The 26,781-nt window shown below is 43.6% G+C and overlaps 1 protein-coding gene across 1 annotated transcript in view; it reads left to right on the top strand.

The window, feature by feature from the left end:
- Positions 1-26,781, top strand: part of SLC4A9 (solute carrier family 4 member 9) — a 194,841-nt gene that overhangs the window by 92,523 nt on the left and 75,537 nt on the right. The window contains exons 10-12 of the mRNA XM_044280915.1: positions 14,201-14,334; positions 21,455-21,764; positions 23,955-23,978. Of these exons, the coding sequence (XP_044136850.1) occupies positions 14,201-14,334; positions 21,455-21,764; positions 23,955-23,978 (468 nt within the window). The remainder of the gene's footprint in view (positions 1-14,200; positions 14,335-21,454; positions 21,765-23,954; positions 23,979-26,781) is intronic.

Raw genomic sequence — 26,781 nt, 5'->3', positions numbered from 1 at the left:
AACCTCTTTCCTTGAAGTTCTTGATGATCCTATAAATTGTTGATTGAGGTGCAATCTTAGTAGCCACAATATCCTTGCCTGTGAAGCCATTTTTATGCAACGCAATGATGGCTGCACATGTTTCTTTGCAGGTCACCATGGTTAACAATGGAAGAACAATGATTTCAAGCATCACCCTCCTTTTAACAGGTCAAGTCTGCCATTGTAACCCAATCAGCCTGACATAATGATCTCCAGCCTTGTGCTTGTCAACATTCTCACCTGAGTAAACAAGACAATTGCTGAAATTATCTCAGCAGGTCCTTTAATGACAGCAATGAAATGCAGTGGAAAGGTTTTTTTGGGATTAAGTTAATTTTCATAGCAAAGAAGGACTATGCAATTCATCTGATCACTTTAAAACTTTTGGCCACGACTGTACAATCACCTGTACTTGTTCAGGCCTCACCATTCGTAGAGCAGCATTAGGCCCGACCAAATACCACTGTAGGTTTTGTCGCCTACTCGCACATGAAGAAGGTGTTTCACTTGTGCGTATAGCTGGCACAGATCGACCACGTCCTCTCCCTGCAACAGGCGCTCCACCAACACCAGCAGCACCATGATCAGGACCACGTCTCATTCTTTGCTTTCACCCACAAACAAACAGATGGTTTATGTCAGGCGACAGTGTAACCACCAATAGTCAACAATTAAGTTCACTGACAGTAAGGCAGTGTCTGTGTCATAAAGCGGAAACATTTCTTGAGGTCACACAACAGTGTGACAGGCGAAATTTTTTATTTGTCAACCAACAATGTAACAGCAGTACAGTATTGACTGGTTGTATTGGACTGTCAGAAATGCAGCTTCAGCCCATCAAAGTTCAGTCACATAAAGCACTTATCTTCAGCCCTTATGTGTCATATAACAGTTCATTTTAAAACAGGCAGAAATGCAGGAGTCACCTTTGTGCAGAGTCTTGCCTCTTTCCTTCTCTAGAACACTGTGGAGAGGAATGCTCCCAAGTCCTCTGCAGACCAACACACACACACACACACACACTGGCAGTGTGCCTTTTAAATTAGATTCCAGCTGGGTGAGGTGGTAACACAGGAGATGGAGTATGGGAGTGACCTACCCACCCAAGCTCTTTAGTCACTCCTAAATCCCAGACCCAAATTCCAGCTACCACAAACTTAGCAATCTAACATCACTGGCTGCCATTTACATCCGGTATTTACATCACAGAGAGCAGCAACCTAAGTGACACATACTTACCATCAATAACCTCACCCCTTGGATGCTTACACACAAAATGTTGCATTACACCCACAAAAAAAAATCGCTGTAGATCGCAGAGTTGTGATATCAGATAGAGTCTTTCCTATTCTCTCCCTCACAGCAGCAGCATCCTATCCCTACACTAGTAAGAGCAACGTGACTCCAGCTTATATAGAGGCTGGGTCACATGCTGCACTGGCCAATCACAGCCATGCCATTAGTATGCATGGCTGCGATGGCTTCTAAGGGCACACGAGTTAAACGCTTGTTGATTGGCTGCCCTGCAGCCTTTCAAAAAGCACCATTAAATTGCCAAACACCGAACCCGAACTTTTACCGAAATGTTTGGCTTCGTGTCCGGGGTAAAAAAAATCCTAAAGTTCGGTACGAACCCAAACTTTACAGTTTGGGTTCGCTCAACCCTAAAAAAGAACAACAATATCTTCCCTGCATCAAACTCTACCAACCAAGAGACATGGAGAGAGATACCAATACACCATAGACCACCCGGCCATCTTCATTAGGGGAGTCCACATTGGGAGGCATTTATCTTTATGTTCCTCTACCTCCTCTTCTTCTTACATTGCCTCAAACCTGTGGTCAGCCTCTAGTATTTTAGGATAAAGTTTACAACCAAACTCATACACCCTACGAGAATGGACAAAAATCCAACGCAAATGGATAAAAACTTGGGTTAGTGACCCTTCATTGATTTTGAACCTGTCAGAAACTACATTAATAGACTTTGAATTCAAAATAGTATCTAAAGGTCTATCGTTTGTACCTACTACTATGTTTAATGTTTTCGATTGGATCAACTATTTACATCTATTTATTAGAAAAATCCTTTGGCATAAAATGTTCACACAAACAAACCGTAAAAAAAGTCTAGAACTGGGAATAAAACTAGAGACTCTTTAGGGTGTAGAGGATCTTGCCCATTTGATTGAAGAAAATGATAGCGAGAGAGGCAAGGGACCATTCACCACTTTGAGGAATAAAAGTAGGAAGATGCCACCTAAAGGGTCAGATCACCACATTGATCTATTTCTAAACTCAGTAATTAGAGATCTTGAATATTTGGATCAATGTGTCGACACCCCACATCATCCTAAAAATGACTCTAACTAGTGAGATGGCAGGCCTCAAAAACCTTAGTGAGAAAAAGGATTTAATCAATAAATCATCAGATAAGAGGGGGGGATATTGTGATATTAAACTGTAAACAGTACAAACAGATGTGTCTATCACTCCTCTCTGATGCAAAAAGCCATGAAATATTGGTACGGGATCCTACCACACAGTATCAATTGCAACTGTCAATTTTATTAAAGGAGGCTGTAGATAATCATTGGATAGATCGGAATGAGTATGAATTCCTATTTCCCCAACATCCAAAAATTGCTTCTTATTTAGGAAGTTCTTCTTAAAGTCCACAAGGGGTTACAATCCCCTAAAAGGGGGCCAATAGTTGGAAATTTGACTCAAAATGCTGGTATTTTCCATGATAGAATTCATACATCCCTTTGTTCTATCCCTTACTTCATATATACGTGATACAATGGATCTGCTCAAGAAACTCGAAGAAATAGTGGTTTAGGCGGATGTGTGGCTGGCCTTGATTGATGTTGGGGCCCTTTATACATCCATCCCACGCCAAATGGGACTGAGGGATACCAAGCATTTCCTTGATACCAAAAGCAATCATTACCAGGGCCATAACAGTTTTGTTCTTCATTTGCTGGATTCGATTCGATTCTTGACCCATAACTATTTTGTATTAGATTCTAAGCATTACCACCAGCTCAGGGGCACAGCTATGGGGAGTCCCTGTGCCCCAACTTATGCTAATTTTCTCCTGGGCTGGTGGGAGGATACAATAGTGTTTTCTGACCAATATGCTAACTGGGTCTCACATATTTTACTGTGGGTAAGATATATAGATGATATTGTGGTCAGGTGAGAAACAAGATTTTCTGTTATTTGTCGAGGCACTGAACCAGAACAATATTGTGTTATTTTTTTCCCATGAGATACAGAAAGATTCAATTTTTTTTATAGATATTTGGCTATGGAAAAAATATTATATTATTCAGACATCCTTACATCGTAAAGAGACTTCTACTAACAGTTTTCTGCAATAGGGGAGTTTTTATCCCACCCCATTAAAGAAGCAGATCCCAAAGGAACAGTTCCTCAAAATATGGAGGAACTGTACGAGGGATGAGGATTTTGAGAAAGAGGGTACCATTTAATATCAGAGATTTAGAGAAAAAGGATACCCGAGAAAAGTATTAAATCAGGATTGGAAATTTGAACAGAAATGCAACAGAACCAAGCTATTAACCCACAAAAGCAGAAAACAAGATGATAAAACTATGCCTATTATTGGAACTTGTGAGAAATATACTTGGTAAATATTGGTCACTTCTGAAAACTGATTCAGACATCTCAGGATTAGTGATGAGCGGCAGGGGCAATATTTGAATTTGCTATATTTCACGAATATTTGGGAAAATATTTGTAATAAATTAGTGAATTCAAGAATTCACCATTATTTTCTTGATTGCGAAAATCGGCAATGTAATATGCGCGTATTGTGCGCGCAATACAGACATGGGTCACTTTTGCTAAATTTTTCAAGCTGCTAGAAGTTTCCCGAGACTGAAGAAAATGGTTGGCTCGGCAGAACATCACAATAGCTTTATATGCAGTGTGACACAGTGAGGTGAATGGTCTGGTAAAACAGGTATTTTCCTCCCAGCGTGTGCTGCTTGGCTGATTTTCAGCCAGGTGGGGTCAAATACTGGACTGGATTTTAAATGCCGGTCTGGGTTTTTGGCAGCAGGTTTCTGTGTTGGAATCTGAGGCTTGGTGCCAGGTTGGAGGGCTGAGACCCATGGACCGAGGAAACGGGCACACTAAAACCTGCTGTGGACTGCTGGAGGCAGAACTGACATCAAGGTGACTTGTCTTATATGAACTTTCCAATTTGTGTGAAGTAACACCAAGATGTACTTTCAATTGTGTGTGAAGTAAACACCAAGACTGCAAAGTAACGCATTGTTTTGTCCATTTGCCTCAAGTGTGAATAAACAAAATAAAGTTTTGTGTTAATAACTTGTCTACCAGAGCGAAACCACACAATTTGTGGAGGATGCGTGCAAGCACAGTGAGGCAGGTGTGATAGCCAAAGTATTGTTTTTAATTTTTGCTCCGGGCACGGTTGTATATTTTTCATTAAACCCTCAACAAAATGAAAGCCATAATAAAGGATCTTGTGGAGGCTAACCAGCAGCAGCGACGAAACCAACCTGCAACAACGAGAGGCTAACAGGCAGCAGCAAGAAACAAACCAGCTGCTGTTACAACACATGATGGCTATGCAGACGGCATGATGTCCGGAAAGCGGTCCGTGTGGAGATCCCAGGATGACACCCTTTGATGACGTCGAAACCTACCTGCCAATGTAAGAGAAGGTGACCACAAAGGAGAAACTACCCTGAGACCAGTGGGCTAAGGTCGTCACTCCGTTCCTGGAATCTGATTCTCAGCGGGTGTATTTCGACTTGCCGGACTGATCAAGTGGCCAACTAACAGAAAGTAAAGGGTGAGATTCTGGCAAGACTCAGGGTGAAAGTGTTGGTCCGGTCCCAGCGGGTACATCAGTGGGGATTTAACCCAGCTGAGCCTGTGAGACCCCAGTATTATGACTTATTTTACCTCTTGCAAAAGTGGCTACAGCCTGATGTGCTGAGTCCCACGGCTATGCTGGATCGACTATTAGCTGATATGTTCTGGAGGGCTTTGCCACCCCCTCTCTAGCACTGGATCGGCCAGGTGTCTCCTGGCAATGCCCTGGAGATGGTGGACCTGGTGGAACATTATGAGGCTACTAAGAATCTACAATGGTGTTCTTTTGGGAGGGGGGGGGGGAGGCAGTCAAATCCCAGAAATCTCCACCCCAGGCCTGGATATTTGAGCAGATGAAACCCACACGGGATGTACTCACTATGGGTCTGGCTCAGTTAGTCTGCTGGCATGGTCAGGAGCCTGGCCATGTACGGACTGACTGTCCTCATCGGGTTGAGCCCATGGACACTAATTGTGGTTACCTTCAGTTGCTTTATGCCAGGAAACTGTGTGCAACAGGTACCCTGGATTCTGTAGACCACTTGTGCAAGGTGGAAGTGGGAGACACTCAAGTGGAGGCGCTGCTGAACTCTGGGAGCCTGTTGACCCTAGTACAGGCTACCCTAGTGAAGTCCACTGAGTATACAGGCCGGAAAGTCGGGTGATGTGCATCCATGGAGACTTAAAATACTACCCCACCGTGCTGTGTCTTTAACCACTGTAGCTGGCAGGTGGATCCACGAGGTGTCAGTCGCCACAAATCTACACTACGAACTCATAATAGGGAGATACTTTCTGAGCTTTCCGGCCCTATGGCCGATTGTGAGAGTTACTGATACCTGTGTGCAGTGTCGGACTGGGGTACCTAGGGCCCACCAGTAAAATTTATTTTGTGGGCCCACCGTACCATACATTCGAATATAATAAATAATTTAACAAGTTTTTTATATGAACATAGGCTGGTTGATGTGCTGTACATTGAATATATGTATGTAGCACAGTAAATCTAATGTGTTATGTGCCACTTGTGCAGGGGGTGGGAGACTAGAGGCCCATCTTGCTCAGGGGCCCACCGGGAGATTCCTCTGTACCCCTGTGGGCCAGTCCGAGCGTGCCTGTGAGTCAGGGGTAAACCCAATAAATTGGCCTTGTTCAGGAGGAAGGCCAGAACCCTGGGAACCTGAGTACGAAGGCCCAGCAGTAGGGGTGATCGCCACTTCGGTGGAAGAGGCTGAGTGTAATTGTGGGAGACGTGGAGGACTTGCCACCGGGTCCTGAGTTGGCAGATCTCAACGTCTCCGGGGAAAATTTCAGTACAGCACAACACCGGAACCCAACCCTATCCCGAGCCTGGGAGAATGTGGTAATAATTAGTGATGGAAGAACATCAGCCAGGACGGTTCGCAAACGCGATCGTGGAAACGTGATCAAATGTTCGCAAACCGCAAGTTCGCAGCGAGGCCCCATTCACTTTAATGGCAGGCGAACCTGAAAAACCTTCAGTTCATATTTGCAGCCACCAAATACTTAGTAAAAGTGTACAAATAGTCCAACAACATGGACAATGACATACTAGAGGGGAATCAATGACAAAAATTTAAACCAAAAATATGTATCTTAATCAGGGGACATTTTTATGCGTCCTAAAGGGAAATTTTCTGAAATGTGCCCTGTTGGAGCCTGCAAAAATTGTATTTTAGGCCACGGGGGTACGGAAATAAAAAATTAGGCATTCACCTGACATAAAAGAAATTGTGATTATGTGGCTCGAGGGACATTCTGCAGTCACTGAATAACAATTTTACCGTAGCCCACTTTTTCACTTTTTTTGGGGGGCAACTGGTGTATCACACCAGTATAAATTCTTTGTTCCAATGTCGTTTGTCACTATCTCTAGCTGAGGTAAAGCAGCAAAACCGCAAACAAATGCTATACTACACAAATGCACTATATAGAAAGTATATAATTGGTATATAATACCACTGCTTCGATCACTTTTTTGGGGGGAAACTGGTATATCACACCAGTAGATATTATTTATTCCAATAGCGTTTGGCACTATTTGCAGCGGAGGTAATGCAGCTAAACCGCAAACAAATGCTGCACTACCGAACTGCACTATATAGAAAGTATATTATTGGTATACAACACCCCTGCTTCAATCAGTTTTTTTGGGGGGAAACTGGTAAATCACAGCAGTAGAAATTATTTGTTCCAATAGCGTTTGGCACTCTCTGTAGCTGCAGTATCGCAGCAGCACCGCACACAACTGCTGCACATTACAAATGTCCTATAATATACTTTCTATGTTAGAAAGTATATTATAAGTATATTACACCCCTCAGTAAGACACACCTATCTATAGCACACCTATACCAGTCCTGTGTGGATCTATTAACTAGCGTTTGGTGTCCCTAACAGTCTATCCCTGATCCACACAGCAACCTCTCGTTACACTGTTAAAAGAATGAATGTAAAATGGCGAGTATTTATAAAGGTATGTCATGTGCTGAAACATCTCCATTGGCTGTCCTGTACCACCTGATGGATGTGTCATGGGTCAAAGTTCTTCACAATGTAAAATAATATGGCGCCGGCAGACATCGCCATATGTTAACCTAGTCAGCGAACCACGAACAAACAAAGTTTGCCGCTAAACGAGCGCGGCGAACCGCAAGGCCATCTTTAGTAATAATTGAAGGTGAACCACAACAACCTGGGGCTGAGTCGATGTTTCCCAGTTTTGTGGTTCATCAGAATATGTTGTACCGGGTAAACCAGCTGCGGGGTGAACATATTGAATAGTTGGTGGTGCCCCAGGCTTACTGCAAACTTATGTTAGAGTTAGCCCACCAACATGTTCTCAGGGGTTATTTGGGAATGCAGAAAACACAGGACCAGATATTACAATGATTTTACTGGCCCAGTCTGTTTAGGGAGGTGGACGAGTTTTTCAAGTCTTGCCCGACCTGCCAAACAACTAGCCCCCAGCACCTTTTCCGTAAACTGACAGCCTCGTAGAATTGTTTAACCAAACATTAAAAAACATGTAAAAAAAATGTGGCGTCTAAGGATGGGAAGGACTGGGACCTCCTTCTGCCCTATCTTATGTTCGCAGTGCAAGAGGTGTCCCAGGCCTGTACTTGTTTCTCGCCCTTAAAACTGCTATATGGCAGTAGAGATGGCCTTGTGGTTCGCCCAGCGGTCATTTTGCGGTGAACTTTGCTCGTACGCGATTCGCCAAACATGTGAACATATGGTGATATTCGCACGCGCCATATTTTTTTGCATAGTGCCGAACTTTGACCCATGACACATCCATACGGTGGGACAGGACAGTCAATTAAGACGTTTCAGCACATGGACACACCCCCTACCCCATAAATAAACCCGATATGGCCACCATTTTGAGTGTGACATATTTATAATATACTTTCTATTATAGTGCATTTGTATTGTGCAGCAGTTGTGTGCGGTTCTGCTGAGATACCAGCTATAATGAGGGACAAACGCTATTGGAACAAATTATTTCAACTGGTCTGATATACCAGTTTCCCCCCAAAAAAACTGATTAAGGGGTTTGATATGCCTGCTTCCAGCAAATAATCATTAAGCAGTTCTATATACCTGATTCCACAAATACTGCTCTTATATAGGGTCTTTGTCACAGGGTCATCTTGAAAATGACAGGCAGAGGAAGAGTCCGGCCATTCTGCAGGGGTGGTAGGGGTCGGACAGGTGCAAGTGGGAAGTTGGAAAAGGTGCGTGCAATTACAGTCAAAAGACGCACCAGAGTTGGTTTAGTGGCTCACTCAGCCTTCCGCTTCTGCACCCACCTCATCCTCTGTATCTGCACCCTCCTCACTCTCTGCTGTGTGCACCCCCAAAGACGCCACCACCACCAACATAGCCCCTCCACTTGAGTCAGAGAAATTATTTTCCCATCTTACCGATGCACAGCCATTCTTGGCATCGGATGAGGAAGAGGAGGTAGCAACGGCCACCACCCAGCGGGCTGACGACAGTACCCAGATCAGCCCAAGACGGGTGGTTCCTTCTGTTGCTGCCTACTCTGAGATCTCTAATGTCAGTGGTGGTGAAGGTTACGATAATGATGTGTCGATGGACGTCACGTGGGTGCCCACAAGAGAGGAAGAGGAGAGAAGTTCAGAGGGAGAGACGGAGCAGCAGTTAGGGAGGAGAAGGAGGAGCAGCAGGCAGAACTTGCAGCGCACAGGAGGCATAAAGCAGAGTGCAAATGTATCTGGAGCGAGCCATCCACAGTGCAAGAGGTCACATCTTGCGCTCCTAGGATGCCACCACATGGCTCCGCAGTGTGTCCTTTTTTTTAACTTGTCAGCTGCTGATAATAGTGTTGCTATCTGCAGACTGTGCTGTCAATGCATACCGTAAGTCGCGTTAAGCCTAACACTCACCTAGGGATGATCTTCTTAAGAAGGCACCTGGCATGGAGCCGAGTGGGAACATTTGTCCTCCACTCCACCTTCTTGTCACCGACTTATGAACATTGTGCTTCGTCCACATCGTCGGTACGCTTCGGCTTACCTGGACAATATTGTCATCCACAGTACCGACTGGGAAAGTCACCTACCCAAAATTGCAGGCTGTAGTGGACTCCCTTCAAAAGGCTGGACTAACCGCTAACCCAAAAAAATGTGCAATCGGTTTAGAGGAGACGAAGTACCTGGGGTATGTCATTGGGCGAGGAGTCATCAAACCCCAACTGAACAAAATAGAGTCGATACAGAATTCGCCCCGACCTGTCACTAGTAGGCAAGTAAAGTCGTTCTTGGGAATGGTGGGCTATTAGAGTGGATATAAAAAGTCTACATACCCCTGTTAAAATGTCAGGTTTCTGTGATGTAAAAAAATTCGACAAAGATAAATCATATCAGAACTTTTTCCACCTTTAATGTGACCTATAAACTGTACCACTCAATTGAAAAACAAACTGAAATCTTTAAAGTGGAGGGAAGAAAACTAAAAAACTTAAATACTGTGGTTGCATAAGTGTGGATAACTGTGGATGTAGCTGTGTTCAGAATAAAGCAATCACATTCAAAATCATGTTAAATAGGAGTCAGCATACACCTGCCATCATTTAAAGTGCCTCTGATTAACCCCAAATAAAGTTCAGCTGTTCTAGTTGGTCTTTCCTGAAATTTTCTTAGTCGAATCCCACAGCAAAAGCCATGGTCCGCAAAGAGTTCCAAAACATCAGAATGATCTCATTGTTAAAAGGTATCAGTCAGGAGAAGGGTACAAAAGAAATTCCAATAATTTAGATATACCATGGAACACAGTGAAGACAATCATCATCAAGCGGAAAAATATGGCACAACAGTGACATTACCAAGAACTGGACGTCCCTCCAAAATTGATGAAAAGAGGAGTAGAAAACTGGTCTGAAAGGCTACCAAGAGGCCTACAGCAACATTAAAGAAGCTGCAGGAATATCTGACAAGTACTCGCTGTGTGGTACATGTGACAACAATCTCCCGTATTCTTCATATGTCTGGGCTATAGGGTAGAGTGGTAAGACAAAAGCCTTTTCTTACGAAGAAAAACATCCAAGCCAGGCTACATTTTGCAAAAACACATGTAAAGTCTCCCAAAAGCATGTGGGAAAAGGCGTTATGGTCTGGTGAAACCAAGGTTGAACTTTTTAGCCATAATTCGAAAAGATATGTTTGGTGCAAAAACAACACTGCACATCACCAAAAGAACACCATACCCACAGTGAAGCATGGCGGAGGCAGCATCATGCTTTGGGGCTGTTTTTCTTCAGCTGGAACTGGGTCCTTAGTTAAGCTAGAGGGAATTATGAACAGTTCCAAATACCAGTCAATATTGGCACAAAACCTTCAGGCTTCTGCTAGAAAGCTGAACATGAAGAGGAACTTCATCTTTTAGCATGACAACGACCTAAAGCATACATCCAAATCAACAAAGGAATGGCTTCACCAGAAGAAGATTAAAGTTTTGGAATGGCCCAGCCAGAGTCCAGACCTGAATCAGATTGAAAATCTGTTTGTATTATATTGTCTGTATTATTTGTTGGGGAGAAAATTGGGGAGAAAATTCAGCCTGGTAACTGACCACAGTGGATGAGCCAGGGCAAAGAAAGAAATGCCGGGGTCACCACATGGTTCCTTATCACTACAGAACTTTAAAATTACAGTGGAACACAGGGCAGGCCAGTTACAAGGAAACGTGGATTCCCTGTCCTGAGTACATTGTCTGGCGAGTGTTCACCTCCTCAAGGTTGAACAAAGGGGGGGGAGTATGTGACACAGTGAGCGGAATGGTCTTGGAAAGCAGGTATTTTCCTCCTAGCGTGTGCTGCAGGGCTGATTTGCAGCCAGGTGGGGTCAAGTACTGGACTGGATTTTAATTGCTGCCGGTTCATGTTTTTGGCAGCACCTGGCTGTCCCTAAATAGGCAGCAGGATCTCTGTGTTGGAAACTGAGGTTTGGTGACAGGTTAGACGGCTGAGACCCATGGGCCGAGGAAACAGGCCCCATAAAGCCTGCTGTGGACTGCTGGAGGCAGAACGGACATCAAGTTGACTTGTTTTATATGAACTTTCCAATTTGTGTGAAGTAACACCAAGATGTACTTTCCATTGTGTGTGAAGTAAACACCAAGACTGCAAAGTAACGCATTGTTTTGTGCATTTGCCTCAAGTGTTAATAAACACTGAAGTTTTGCATTAAGAACTTGTCTTTTGCCTGCATCTGCTTTCCTTATCTACCAGAGCGAAACTCCACAGCAGATAGAGAGCTCCAATATATTTTCAACTGCGCAAATCGACAATTAATGATGCGCATATTTCAGCGATGCATGCAACTTCACATTTTAGCAGGTCTGAATACTTATTACTGATTGGTGAACTAAGTATTGTGAACTTGTGACATCACAGCACTATGTCTGTAGCATGTATGTATGGACAGCAGAACCAGCTACACTATATCACTATCTAACCTACACTGACTATCACCCACTAACTATCTGTATAATATATATAAGCTAATTAACTAACTATCTAATGTAATGAGTGGAAAGCACAGAGCACAGCAATGACACTGCTGTCTCTCTCAAATCTGCAAAAAACTGCAGAAATTGGCTGCTGGGAAGGTTCTTATATAGTAAGGGGTAGGCAACTTTACTATTGGTTGCTAGGGATGTTGCTCTAAGCCTTCTCATTGGCCCAAATGCAAGAAGCAGGGAGGGATCATGGGTTTAGGTGAAAAAAAAATCTAGAATATATGCCAATACGAATATATAGCACTAAATTCTAAATCTTCGTGAATTCTCGAATTGGCTATATTTGCGATTAAAATTCGCAATACGAATATTCGCGCCCAACACTACTCAGGATTCATTCCAGATTTTTCAGCAATTACGTATAGACATGGGCGCAACTTAAGAGATGCCTTGGTTAACAGGCACTTTGAGACTCACAAAAAATAGACATGGCTGACGAATAGACAGATAGGTACCTTTCGCTGCGGCCATTGTAAAGCATGTAATGGTGATGTCAGAGTTTTGACATTTTGGGAGTTAGAGACAATTAGGACAGGTATTATAGGTGGAGATCTTGACACCATTTTGAAACAAAAAGTAGCCAGCTGGATTCATAGGTTGAATACTATCATCCCTTCTGGCCTTAATGAGTATATTGATTTTGCGTGTTTTATTTAAAGGGAACCTGTCACCGGGATTTTGGGTATAGAGCTGAGGACATGGGTTGCTAGATGGCCACTAGTACATCCGCAATATCCAGTCCCCATAGCATTGTGTTTTTGTTTTTTATTTGTAAAAAAAAGATTTTATACATATGCAAATTAACATAAAAGAGTCATATCTTACTTGTGTGACCATAGAAGAGTCATATTTTCAAGCTCTGACTCATCTCAGGTTAATTTGCATATATATCAAATCGTTTTTTTTTACACAATAAAAGCACACAGAGCTATGGGGAATGGATATTGCGGATGTGCTAGTGGCCATCTAGCAACCCATGTCCTCAGCTCCATACCCAAAATCCCGGTGACATGTTCCCTTTAAATAATGACTTTTTTGGACTAGTCCATCTATTGTTATTTTGTATCTATGGGTGAGGTAGGGAGCTACTTATAATCAAATGCTTTTATGTTTTGGAAAAGCCATATTATTACTATCAGTATTTAACAGGTCTGTGGTATGCTTTAAAAAGGGGGCGTATTAGTACCAGCATTGCGGACATTGGGTGTGTGATGCAGATGTATTATATCTGGTCCCAAATTTGTGGGAATTGTTTTTCTTTTTGACCATGAAAATTACTATTATCATATGGGCAGTATTCTAATAGTTTAATCTGATTTGCGCACATATTATAGCCTCCACTTTTGTACTGTTTGCTTTGTGGAGTTTTTTTTTGTTATTTGTGGTTCCCAGATGAACTGACCCCAGAGAACGGTTCAGAGAAACACGTCAGGACAAAGTTTGCATTTCTGGGACATATGGTATGTGCTCCTTTTTTCCACTGGTGATCAAATTTGAATGCCACTAGTTTTTTGGGGAGAATATATGTATTATGTGCGATTATTTATCTATGTTGTAACTTTTCTGATACATGCATTGACCAATGACATTACTGTTCGACTGTAGTCATAATAGTTCTCTTCTTGGGTGGCGGTATCTATCCCTTGTCAGGGACATATAGGGCCTACCAGGAGGTTCCTGACACGTGATCGCCCTTGTCAGGCGGCCATTCAGTTTTTTCTAGGCAGGGCTTGTAGTTTGATAGGGCAAGTGTGAGGGTGAGATATTTTTCCTTTCCATGTCCCGCCCAGCCTTATTGTCAATTGCTTTTTAAGGGCACAATATGATTTTTAATGATCATCACTAAAGGTTACATTTTACCCGAGTGAAGGGACTCTGTGATTATATTATAATTAAATTACACTAGTGACTACCTGACATCTGATGTCTATATCTATCAGTACTGTACCAAGTCAAATCTGGCCTGACGGAGTGCTGTGTATAATACTCTACGGGTAGCCTTAGCTTCCTACTATCAATAGTGGGTGGTTAAGACTGTTAGCAGTTTCTGAGTTTGCTGGCTGTGGTTCCAAACTGTATTTCTTTACAATAGGTATATGAAAGCCAGTCTTAATAAGTATAGTCCGAAAATAATTAACAAAATGTTTTAAATTTATCTTATAAATTTGACTTAATTTTCTTCTGTTAAACTCAATAACTGAAATTGATAACTAGTTTTGCTTTCTTTGTTTTTCAGGGGGTTCTTGAAAATTTTATAGGCACAGCAATTTGCGGTGGATTTTTTTGTCTATTTTCTGGACAGCCGCTAACTATTATAAGCAGCACCGGACCTGTGCTTGTGTTTGAGAGACTTTTATACAGTTTTAGCCAGTGGGTGCATTTCATTTCCATTTTCATGTAAAATTTCTGAAAAATGCTACATTATAGTTTAATAAATAATAGATGAGTAAATGATGTTATTTAAAGAGTGAAACTGGTTAAAAGAAATCTCTAGCCAAATAGTAAGATTTAGTAAAATAAACCCACTTGGGTTAATTATATTCCTCAACATGGAAATTGTAATATGAAGAAGGAAAAGTTGTGGGATTATGAAAATCACAGGATTGACAGACATTTTAATTATATGCTAAATATTCAGAACATCTCAAATTTATTCAGTATTGAGTATGAACCTCGCACGCAGAAATACACATACTAAGGCTTCGTTCACATCAGCGTTCAGCCTTTCCGTTCTCCTACTCCGTTATAGGGGCAGGAAAAATGGAAAGGACGGATTTGGCACATAACTGAGCTGAACGGAGCCTACGGACCCGATAGACCCCCACAGACTATAATGGGGTCCGTTAGGTTTCCGCCCAGAGGAAGATTTTTGAAGCAGAGATAAAAATCCTGCATGCACTACTTTTGTCTCTGCACCAAAATCATCTTCTGAGCGTAAACCTAAAGGACCCCATTATAGTCTATGGGGGTCTATGGGGTCCGTAGGCTACTTTCGGCTCAGTTATCTGCCGAATCCGTCCATTCTGTTTTTCCTGCCCCTATAACGGAGTAGGAGAACAGAAAGGCTGAACGCTTTGTGAACGAAGCCTACACACTTTGGCATGCTATCAGTCAGGTTATTAATGGTTGTCTGAGAAATGTTCTGCCACACTAAATGCACTTGGGTACGCAAATCATCACTATCCACTGCTAGCAGCTCCCTATCCAATTACCAATAACGTTCCAAATGTGCTCAGTGGAGACAAGTCCAAGATACTGCAGGTTATAATAGCACATTTTGGCCACTCTTTTGTGCCATTCTTCTAATCGGACTATCTGTACATGTAGAGGTTTGCCTCTGTGCAACTCTTGCTGTTATTCCAGTTCATCATTGTTCTCCCAACCACCAAGACACGCAATGTTGAATAGTGTTGACATCTGCCGCACTGTGCAGTGTCTTAGGTACCATAGACAAACCTTGTTTTCAGGAGTGCAGATACTACAGTCTATGTCACTCCACTGACACTGAGGTACAGTTGTTCAGAAACATGTTTGTCCATATTATAACTACTGATCCAAATATCAGTATTATCATAAAATAATAAAAATACCAGTAAAATATAACATCTTTAAAAGTAAATAGGATATAAAACCTTAAACCGTTTTTAGTGACCCAAATAAATCATGACACTAATCTTGTCACACTGAAAACTAACTTTACATGGAATCTAAGATAAATAAGTAGTAACATTTTTACTCAATATAAAATATATGGGAATATTATCAATATCTGTAGTGTGATTGAACATGTCTTTTAACTATTTCAGCAAAGTATTAGGTCATTTATGCAAATACAGAGAAAGATGTTTTAAATGTATAAACATATGACAAGATACCAATAATGAGAATAATACCATCTACTGTAGTCTGTCTTTAAAAAGGTTAAGCTTTTGTTTTGATATGCAACTGTTCATTAAAAAAGAGAGAATCAGAAAAAAAGATGCTTCAAATGAAGGAGATTACTGTAGAAAGAAATTAGTTGCACAGTTGGCTTCACCATGAGGCTCTTCTTGGGAAGGGAGCATAACTAGATTAAATACTCAAGAGTAGGGTTGAGCGAACACCTGGAAGTTCGGGTTCGCTAGGTTCGGGACCCGAACTTGACTCGAACTTTGGGGCACTAAAATGGCTCTAAAAAAGTCATATAAAGGGCTATAGGGCTGCAAAAGGAAGCAAAATAGGGGTAAGAGCAGGACAATTGCCCTGCAAACAAATGTGGATAGGGAAATGAATTATAATAACAGAGAATTTAAAAAAAAGTTACAAATAATGATCTTGAACTAGGAGGCAGAGGTCAAAGTGGAGTAGGAGGTTGAGGAGGCGGTGAACGTGGCTGTGTAGGTGGAAGCGATGGTGGAGAAGGAGGAGGTAGCCAAAAGGATTTTTGTAGTTTTTTATTTTTTATAAATTTGGGAAGACCCCAAAACATTGGTAATTAAAAAAAAGAAAACAAAGAGAAAGTGCGCTGGAGTATAACAATGGCTGGATGCGGCCGGTATACTTGTCTATTCTACAGAATGTATAGACAAGTCCTGTGGGATCCATGCCTGATTCATTTTAATGAACGTGAGCTTGTCCACATTGGCTGTGGACAGGCGACTGCGCTTGTCTGTGAGCAACCCCCCTGCCATGCTGAGCACATATTCGAACAATACACTGGCCGCAGAGCAGGCCAGCACCTCCAAGGCGTAAAGGGCAAGCTCAGGCCATGTGCCCAATTTGGAGACTCAGAAGTTGAATAGGGCAGACCCATCAGTCAGTACGTGTAGGCGTGTGCACATGTACTGTTCCAACATGTTGCTGAAATGCTGCCTCCTGCTAAGACGTTCCATATCAGCTGGTGGTGCTGGTTGTTGTGGTGTGCTGACAAAGCTTTTCAACATTTCGGCCATGCTTTTGAGGTGCTGGCGGTAGGCGACTTCTTCCTCCTCCTCTGCCTTCACCTTGTGCTTCCACTGAACCCTCGGTGTCAGGTGGAAATGCCATCAGCAGCATGTCTACCAGCATGCGCTTGTACTCGTACATCTTACGAACACACTCCAGTGATGAAAGGACGGCACATTGTCCTTGCAACGGGGATCCAGCAGGGTGGCCACCCAGTAATCAGCACTAGCTAGAATGTGGGCAACTCGGCGGTCATTGCACAGGCACTGCAGCATGTAGTCCCTCATCTGTGCCAGGCTGCCCAGAGGCAACGACAAGCTGTCCTCTCTGGGAGACGTATCATCTGTGTCCTCTGTATCCCCCGAGCCACACACCAGTGATGCCTATGAGCTGCTTTGGTTGCAACCCTGCTGTGAACATGGTTCCTTCTCCTCATCCTCCAGAACTGGACAATTGTGTACCTGGCCTCTGTGCAGGAACCCCCTCCGAGCCACTTGTGAATGACTGGCCTGATTACTATTGAAATTATCCCTCTTCCTCCTCCTCTTCCTCCTGTGCCACATCCTCTTTCATCATCGCTGAGGATGGCGTCATCGGCACTGGCCATTTTGGTGGAGTACTCGAAACAGCGCAACAATGCACACACATTCCGCATGGAGGCCCACTCATTGGTGGTGAAGTGGTGCTGTTCCGCAGAGCGACTCACCTGTGTGTGCTGCAGCTGAAACTCCACTATCGCCTGCTGCTGCACAGTCTCTCCAGCATGTGCAAGGTGGAGTTCCACCTTGTGGGCACACCGCATATGAGGCAGTGGGCGGGAGGCTGAAGTTACGCTGCAGCGCAGACAGGCGACCAGCAGCAGGTTGAAAATGCCAAAAACGTGCATAGATGGACTGCACTTTCTGCAGCAGCTCTGACATATCGGGGTAATTTTTCAGGACCTTCTGCACCACCAAATTCCACACATGCACCAGGCAAGGAATCTGCGTCAAACCGGCTAGTCCCAGAACTTCTATAAGATTTTGCCCATTATCGCACACCACCAGGCAGGGCTTGAGGCTCAGTGGCACCAACCACTCATGGGTCTAGTGTTTCATGCCTGTCCATAGCTCCTACGCGGTGTGGGTTTTTTCCTCCAAACAGATGAGTTTCAAAACAGCCTGCTGTCATTTCCCCCTGGCTGTGCTGAAGTCGGTGGTGAAGGTGTTACGCTGATCAAATGAGGAGGTGGTAGAAGAGGAAGCGGAGGAGGAGGCAACAGGAGGCAAAGAGAAACGTTCTGCAATCCTCGGTGGTGGAAGGACATGCTCCAAACTGCTATCCGCATCAGGCCCAGCCGCCACTGCATTTACCCAGTGTACAGTTAGGGAAATATAACGTCCCTGCCTGTGCTTACTGGTTCACGTATCATTGGTTATGCGCATTGCACACATAATTTTGTCCTTCACTTGGTTGTGCAGGGCCGGGATGGCTCGCCTGGAAAAGTAGTGGCGGCTGGGAACCACATACTGTGGGACAGCCACCATACGTGGTTTTTTAAAAGTCTCCGTCTCCACCAGACGGAATGACAGCATTTCAAAGGCCAGTCATTTTGAAATGTTGGCATTCAGGGACAGGGATCGCAGGTGGGTAGGGGGATACTTCCTCTTTCTCTCCAGTTTTTGGGAGATGGACAGCTGAAAGCTTCCATGGGACATTGTGGAGATGCTTGGCGACGATGACGGACGTGGTGACGTTGCTGCCACATCCTTTGTTTGCAGGGTGGCAGGTGCCACTGTCACTCCAGAGGGGGAGGAAGAGGTCGAGACTGCAGCAGAAGAGAGACTAGGAGGAGCCTGAGATCTTTCATGGTTTTTGAGGTGTTTACTTCACTTCAGCTCGTGCTTTGCATTTAGATGCCTGGTCATGCAGGTGGTGCTCAGGTTTAGAACATTTATGCCTCGCTTCAGGCTCTTATTGCACAGCATGCAAACCACTTGCATTTTGTAATAAGCACATTGTCTGAAGAACTGCCACGCCAGGGAACTCTTTGGAACTGGCTTTGGTGTGCTCATGGGTGCGGTGGGCAGTAGCAGGTGTACTGGAAGTGGACGGCCACTCTGCTTTTGCCAACTGCTCCCTCTTTTGCTGTGCGTCTGGTGCTGTGTGACCACCACCTCTTCCTCCGAACTACACACATCACTCGCATGACCTTTATTCCATGTGGGGTGTATGACCTCATCATCCTCCACCTCATCTTCCACCCACTCTTCACCCTTGCAGAAAGCCGCAACAGTTGGCACCTGTATTTCGTCATCATCAGAGATGTGCTGCAATGGTCCTCCCATGTCCACATCCTGAAACATAAGTGGTTGGGCATCAGTGCACTCAATCTCTTCCACTTCTGGAGCAGGGCTACAGTATGTGGACGGCCCTGGGGAACTCTGTCAGCAGAGTCATCAAAAAGCATAAGAGACTTGGGGCTCAGACTGCTTGGCTGATTTGCAAGGTGGTGAGGTGAAAGACAGATGTCCAAGGGCTGCAGGTGCCAATTCTGCGCTTTCAGCAGGGAATAGGTGGGAGACAATGTGAAGGAACTGGAGGCACTCTACTACTCCCAATCTACTACTGCCTTTACTTGTTCTGGCCTCACCATTCGTACACCGATATTCAGGCCTACTAAATAACGCTGAACGTTCTGTCACCTACATGCACCCGAGGAAGGTGTTTCATTTGGGCGTGTAGCTGGCACAGATCGACCACGTCCTCTCCCTGCAATAGCAGCTCCATCAACCTCAGCAGCACCACAACCAGGGCCACGTCCCTTATTTGATGCTCTCCTCATTCTTTGAGGTCACCCACTGAACTAACAGACAGATTAACTATATTATTTTCCCTGTCTTGTATGCAGTGCAGGTGTACTTCATGCAATAAATGGATATATGATGTGCACCTAACTAACAGACGGACTAATTATATCAGTTTCCCTGTCACATATGCAGTGTAGGCTTATTTCACGCAATAAATGGGTATATGACGAGCACCTAACTTAACAGACGGACTAACTATATCAGTTTTCCTGTCACTTATGCAGTGCAGGTGCACTTCACGCAATAAATGGGTATATGACGTGCACCTAACTAACAGACGGACTAACTATATCAGTTTTCCTGTCACTTATGCAGTGCAGGTGTACTTCACGCAATAAATGGGTATATGACATGCACCTAACTAACAGATGGATTAACTATTATATTTCTGTGTCAGGGGTACAAAGTACAATGTTGCATTGCACCCACAAAAAAAATCGCTGTAGGTCACCCACAGAATTAACAGCCAGATTTATGATTGTCTTTCTGTGTCAGAGGTGCAAAGATGGTGTATTGCACCCACAAAAAAATCGCACTAACATTGTCCCTCACTTCAGCTGCCTTCTTTCTGTCCTTTCGCTACTGAGAGCTGATGGGCGGTGCTACACGTGAACCAGTTTATATAGAGGCTGGGTCACATGATGCATCTGCCAATCACAGCCATGTCATTAGTAGGCATGGCTGTGATGGCTTCTAAGGGAACACAGCTTAAAAGCTTGTTGATTGGCTGCCCTGCAGCCTTTCAACAAGCTTTATTAAATGCCTGAACACGAAACTCGAAACCAAACTATTCTGGCAAAGTTCGGGTTTGGGTCTGGGTACCAAAAATCGTAACGTTCGGTACGTTTTCGAGTTTTACTGTTTAGGTTCGCTCAACACTACTCAAGAGGTTTTTCTACCTGCAAAGTCTTGAAAAAGCATACTCGAATTGCTAACCAAATCATCTCTTCGGGCTCAGATTTTATATATATATTTAAGACTGATTTTGCTGTTTTGTCTAATAATCAAATGATTGGATCACAACATTCATACATTTTTGGAGATGGCACAAGTGTGCACTGTCGAAAGATGGCAAGTTGGTGGAGGCAATGTGATGCTCTGGGAAATGTTCTGCTGGGAAACCTTGGGTCCCGGCTTTCATATGAATCTTACTTTGACACCTGCCAGCTACAGTACATAGCATACTCCTATTGGCAACCTAATAGTGGTGCCATCTTTCATAAAAATAATGTGCTCTATCACACTGCAAAAAATGTTCAGGAAGGTCTTAAGGAACATGACAGATTTCAAAGTATTAGGCCTCATGCACACGACCGTGCAGTTTTTTGCGGTCCGCAAAATGCGGATCCGCAAAAAATGGAAGCCGCCTGTGTTGCCTTCCGCAAAGCGTGGACAAGAATAGGACATGTTATATATTTTTTTAACGGGGCCATGGAACAGAGCCACGGATGCGGACAGCACACAGAGTGCTGTCCGCATCTTTTGCGGCCCCATTGAAGTGAATGGGTCCGCATCCGAGCCGCAAAAACGGCGGCTCGCATGCGGACCCAAATAATGGTTGTGTGCATGAGACCTTACTCAGATTTCAGTTTCATTGAGTGTCTGATGTACTGGAAAAACATCTAAAAATCTGTTTGACATAATCTTACAATGTTCTAATTCTAATGTTTGTGCAGATTTATCATTAAAATGGTCTGTTTTTTATTTTTTTTCCCCAGAGACTACAATTTTGAATATTTAGAATTTAGACTTTGGATTGGACTTTGGGTGGCATTTTATTGCCTAATATTGGTGGCTACCAATGCCGCTTACTTGGTGCAGTATTTCACTCGTTTTACAGAAGAAAGCTTTTGTGCATTAATAAGTTGCATTTTCATTTATGATGCAGTGAAAAAGATGCTAAACCTGGCTAATCACTTTCCAGTTAATTGGAGATACAACATAGATGATATAACCCAATACAACTGTAACTGCAGCTTAATGGAAATAGGTAAGTGGAAATGTGTAGTTTTTGTTATATACTCACTTGTAGGCAATCAGTTAAGAAGTTGAACTATTTCAAGATTTTAATCTATATGGTATAAAGTGCAGAAAGGCCATGTACAGACAAATCAATGCAAAAGATTAATGTAAATACTTGTGAAACTTCCATTTGTGGGGCTTTACAAAACTAGGGAATGCTGAGGCTGACATATCATAATCCAAGTGCTTTTATGTACTGTGTCACTGTTTATGGATTTGTCTTGCAATCTTTAAATAGTATATATGGGTTTGGATGGATCTTCTGTCCAACGGGGTTATGCCATGATTGATATAAAAAATGAAAATCAGACAGCATATGGTAGATGACAGCACCTTTCTAACAAAGCTAGGCCCAGCCTTGTACCTCACATGAACACATTCACTGCTCCAATTGCTTTGCAAGATTACAGTATCTTCATCCTGAAGCTCTCTCCCTATAACTGCCACAGCTTGTAACAGAACATATGACTGGTGGCAGTTGAACATTTAAACTGATCACATTTGATCAGCTTAGCGAGACAGGCAAAAATAAGGGAAATAACAAACATCAGTTGGCAGTATACCTAGAAATGGCCATACTACATTTTAAATTACATGCAATTAGGCGAGTTATTGAGAGCCAAAACCAGGTGCGGGTCAAAAACACAGAACAGGAGCAGATTCATTATACCTTATCTCTGAGTAGACTGCACTAATGGTTTTGGCTCACGATAACTAATGGAAATAACTGAACAAGTAACTGAAGTGTGACCTCAGCTTTATAAAAGTACTAGCTGAAGGACCCGGCTTCGCTCGGGTATATTTAATCTATTTAATTTAAAGCGAACCTTTCACCTGCATTTCACTTAATAAACTATCAAAAGTACCTTATAGATCATCCTCATTGTGTTATCATACAGTCTTGTCCCGCTTTTCTGCCATGTACATGCATGAAAAAATCGCCTTATAAAGTACTCTTCTCCAGCTCCACAAGTCACGATAGAAGTCAAGGGGGTAGCCCTTCCCTCAGTCCAGGCTGTAACTTCCCTGCTCTAACCCCACCTCTATGCATTCTAATTGACACCCGGCTCAGTTGCCAGGACCGCACTTGTACAGGCGGCGCATGCGCCGTCGGCCTCAGTAGCAGCACGATCCCGTCTATCGCGCGGACTCAAGCGCGATCCTCAAGCGCCGCCTGTACAAGCGCGGTCCTGGCGACTGAGCCGGGTGTCAATTTCAATCCCTGTAGGCTGAGGAGTGGGGTGGGGTGTGACTTAACCAGATCAGGGGCATGGCTTATCGGGACCTGGGGGCAGGGTTTTAAGTTTGTCTTTTGAGGGTGGACACATTGTGGCAGGGGGCGTGTCTGGGCTCCTTCCTGAAAGAGTGACGCCCCTCTGGGCACCTTACTGGCTCTTTTGCATACCAAATAAACTGGATATTCATAGGATGAAAGCATCTATTGCTGGAACAAAGGCTTATCTTGAAATAAGGTACTAAGTGCTATTAGGCCATGGCTTTACCTAAATAGCAATTATCCTTGTGACAGATTTCCTTTAAAGCTCATCTATAGCAGTGAAGATAAATGGCTGGGTTGTTATGGAAACCTGGAGTAAGGGTCCATTCACACGTCCGTGGTGTGTTGCGGACCCACAACACACCCGGCCGGCACCCACTATAGAAATGCCTATTCTTGTCCGCAGCTGCGGACAAGAATAGGACATGTTCTATCTTTTGCGGAGCTGCGGACCGGAAGTTCAGGGCCGCGCTGCGCAAATGCAAAAGCAGAGAGCACATAGTGTGCTCTCATCTTCACGTCATGGCCCATAGAGAATGAAAGGACCCTTTTGCGGACGTGTGAATGGAGCCTAAAACTGTATGTGGAGGCTGGAGGACCTGTGAGCTTCTATTGGCTGATAAGGGTCATGTGACCAAGCTTCTATTGGCTAATGCATTTTTTGGGAATATCTCAGAAACGGTACGGCCTACAAAGCTGATACCTGTTCTAAAACCTTCCCGGACACCTGATGTACCTGTGTACTAAATTTCGTGATTGTAAATGTGACAGTGGGGATTCCTTTAGCGGACATACACACACAAACACTCAGCTTTATATATTAGATTTAGATCCAAGTGCTGGTTTGAAAAATGTAGAATATGTTTTGTGACACAACCTTTAAATCTTCACTTTCTCATAGACATCTACAGTATGTGGAGAATGTAAATGCAACCTTGTACATGGTTGGGAATTACCTTTTTGATACTGGCTCTTGGGGAGATCTGTTCTGTATTTAATAGAAATGTAGTGTTTATATCACATTTTATGTTAAACATTGTTTAAAAATGGATGGTGTATTTTTAATATTTCATGGCCACTTCTTAATTAAAGGGTACCTAAACCTTTACTCAAAGCATGGAATGTGCAACGGAAATTCTCAGACTGCTCTGAACCTTTAGCTCGCATTGCCTCTGCTTTGATTTTGCAGTATGTGGAGCAGTGATCCTATATATTTGGATCTATGGATCTGTACTTATTACAAAAGCAGAGAAAAGCTGATGGAAGCCAACAATGCAAACTGCTCAGAGAAGTGTGGTTGCATTTTCTGTGCTATAAATGAAGGTTTAGATACCCTTTAAAAAAATAAATCTGACATTTTGCGGTCTTCTCTCACTGAGCCTCCTAATAGCAGTCTTTTTATTATCATTACATTAATGGTTGCAATGCAAGTATTGCTTGTGCAGTGAGCAGGACACTGGTACGGTGGCCAATGATGCAGTGGTTAAGATAGATGTATATAAGGGCTCATTCAGACGGCCGTATGCTGTCCGCAAAAATACTGAATGCTATCCGTTTTTTTGTGGATCCGCAAAAAAACGGATCCGCAAAAAAACGGATAGCATTCAGTATTTTTGTTGACCCATAGACTTCAATAGGGCCATGTCCTGATTTTCACGGACAAGTATAGGACATGTTTCATTTATTTTGCGGATCCTTGGAATAGAAAAGGGCCCCATAGAAGTGAATAGGTCAGCATTTAATCCGCAAAAAAACGGATCCGCATTTTTGCGGATAGCATGCGGCCGTCTGAATGAGCCCTAAGTCTATGGTTTGTTTGTGACCCCAATTGCAATGTGCGCAGGGTACAGTCTCAGGGCCCTTTAAGATGTAATAACTCACGTACCAGGTGAGTAATGCCAGAGTGGGGATAGTGTCTCTGTGTAATGTCAACGGTGTCTCCTACCTTGGTACGCCTGGACTCCTGGATCCTGGCTCACTTGCAATAAAATGAGTGTTGTTAGTAGGAGTAATTGAGGAATGAATGAGATCCAGACTTGAAGTATAATGCAACTTGTCTTTACTGGATGGCAACAGAAATCCATACAAGTTACAGCAATAGTTTTTAGGTCCCAGCAGGTATTGGCAATGTATGGCAGGGGTTAATGCCCCTTCTGCTCCTATACTATATGCCTGGAGAATCTGGCAGGTATTTATCTTCTGCTCTGTCTGTCTTCTGCTTGGTATGGACCTGACTAGCTGAGGAGGAATTTGGCTTCTCCTGGACTCTGGATATGTTACTCACAGTACTGCTCTCAGGGAATGCTTCTTCCTGGAGATCTGTAGTTCTGGAGGTGTTGCTTGCTTGTCCACAGTTGAGGCTGAAGGGCTCAGACTGGGAAGAGTAATCCTTGGCCTCAGCCGAGGCTGGATCCTAGGTTGGGATCCCTGGTTCTGGGAGCTCCTACCAACACAGCCTTCCCCAAGCAGGGGTGGCTGGTACACTAACTAGAACTTCCTTTCCTCCCCATGAGGCAGGAAGTGGGAACATTCCACGCCTCCTCAAAGAGGGGGGGGGGGGAGCCAGACTGGAATGTACTATTCCAGTCCAGATATGCTAAACTGTCTAAGTCTATGCTAAACACATTGCTGCCACCTGCTGGTGAACATGAAAATTACAGCAAATTTATGAAACAGGCATAGAAAATGCACATAATTTAGAATGCAATCTTAGATTACACCAGATGACAATACCCATACACCTAACATGTTGTAGCAGGGAGAAAGAGTTTAGTGACATACTCCGGGATTCAATGTGGACCCATTGGGCCAAACAACTAATTTGAATTTGGGCTAGTCCTGAGGGCATTATCCTGCTGATACCCTGGTTTTCATCCATTAACCCATATACAGGGATCTGGTCGTCGCTACAGGGGAGCAACCAGGCCTCTTGAAATATTCCAGATGTGATTGGCTGCTAACCCATGGGGCCAGAAACACCAGTGCAAAGAATGGAGAAATCATATTATGGAAACAGGCAGAGGTCAGGGCAGGCAGATTATGTGTGAATCTGAGAAACAGTTCAGAGGTCAGGGGAGGCTGCAGAGGAACAGAACAGAGTAGTAGCAGGGGTAAGGTCAGGTGGCATAGAGTCAGAATGCAGGAATCAGGCAGAAGTCGGTATAAAGGCAGACAAATGGTTTACAGCACTTTTCCAGGGGCTAGCAAGCTACAGAAATCTAGGAGAATGTCTCAGGCCAGGGGTGAGACAAACAGCTCAGGATATATAGGACGGCTGATTAACTCACTAGTCTACACATAGAGCAAATGGGAAATTTCTTAGGCTAGTTTCAAACTAGCGCTTTTGTAGGATCCGGCAGGGTCCAGCAAAAATGCTTCCGTTACTGATAATACAACCGTCTGCATCCGTTATGAATGGATCCAGTTGTATTATATTTAACATATCTTTAACATTGCCAAGACGGATCTGTCATTAACTCCATTGAAAGTCAATGGGGGACGGATCCGTTTTCTATTGTGGCAGATTTTGGCAGAGAAAACTGATCCGTCCCCATTAACTTGCATTGGGGGTAATGCCCGATCCATCTTGCTTTGCATCCCAGGCTTCCGTTACTGATAATACAACCGTCTGCATCCGTTATGAACGGATCCGGTTGTATTATATTTAACATATCTTTAACATTGCCAAGACGGATCTGCCATTAACTCTATTGAAAGTCAATGGGGGACGGATCCGTTTTCTATTGT

This window comes from Bufo gargarizans, chromosome 2 (genome assembly GCF_014858855.1).
Source record: "Bufo gargarizans isolate SCDJY-AF-19 chromosome 2, ASM1485885v1, whole genome shotgun sequence".
Classification (NCBI taxonomy): Eukaryota; Metazoa; Chordata; class Amphibia; order Anura; family Bufonidae; genus Bufo; species Bufo gargarizans.
This window is presented reverse-complemented; position numbering and strand designations above follow the sequence as displayed.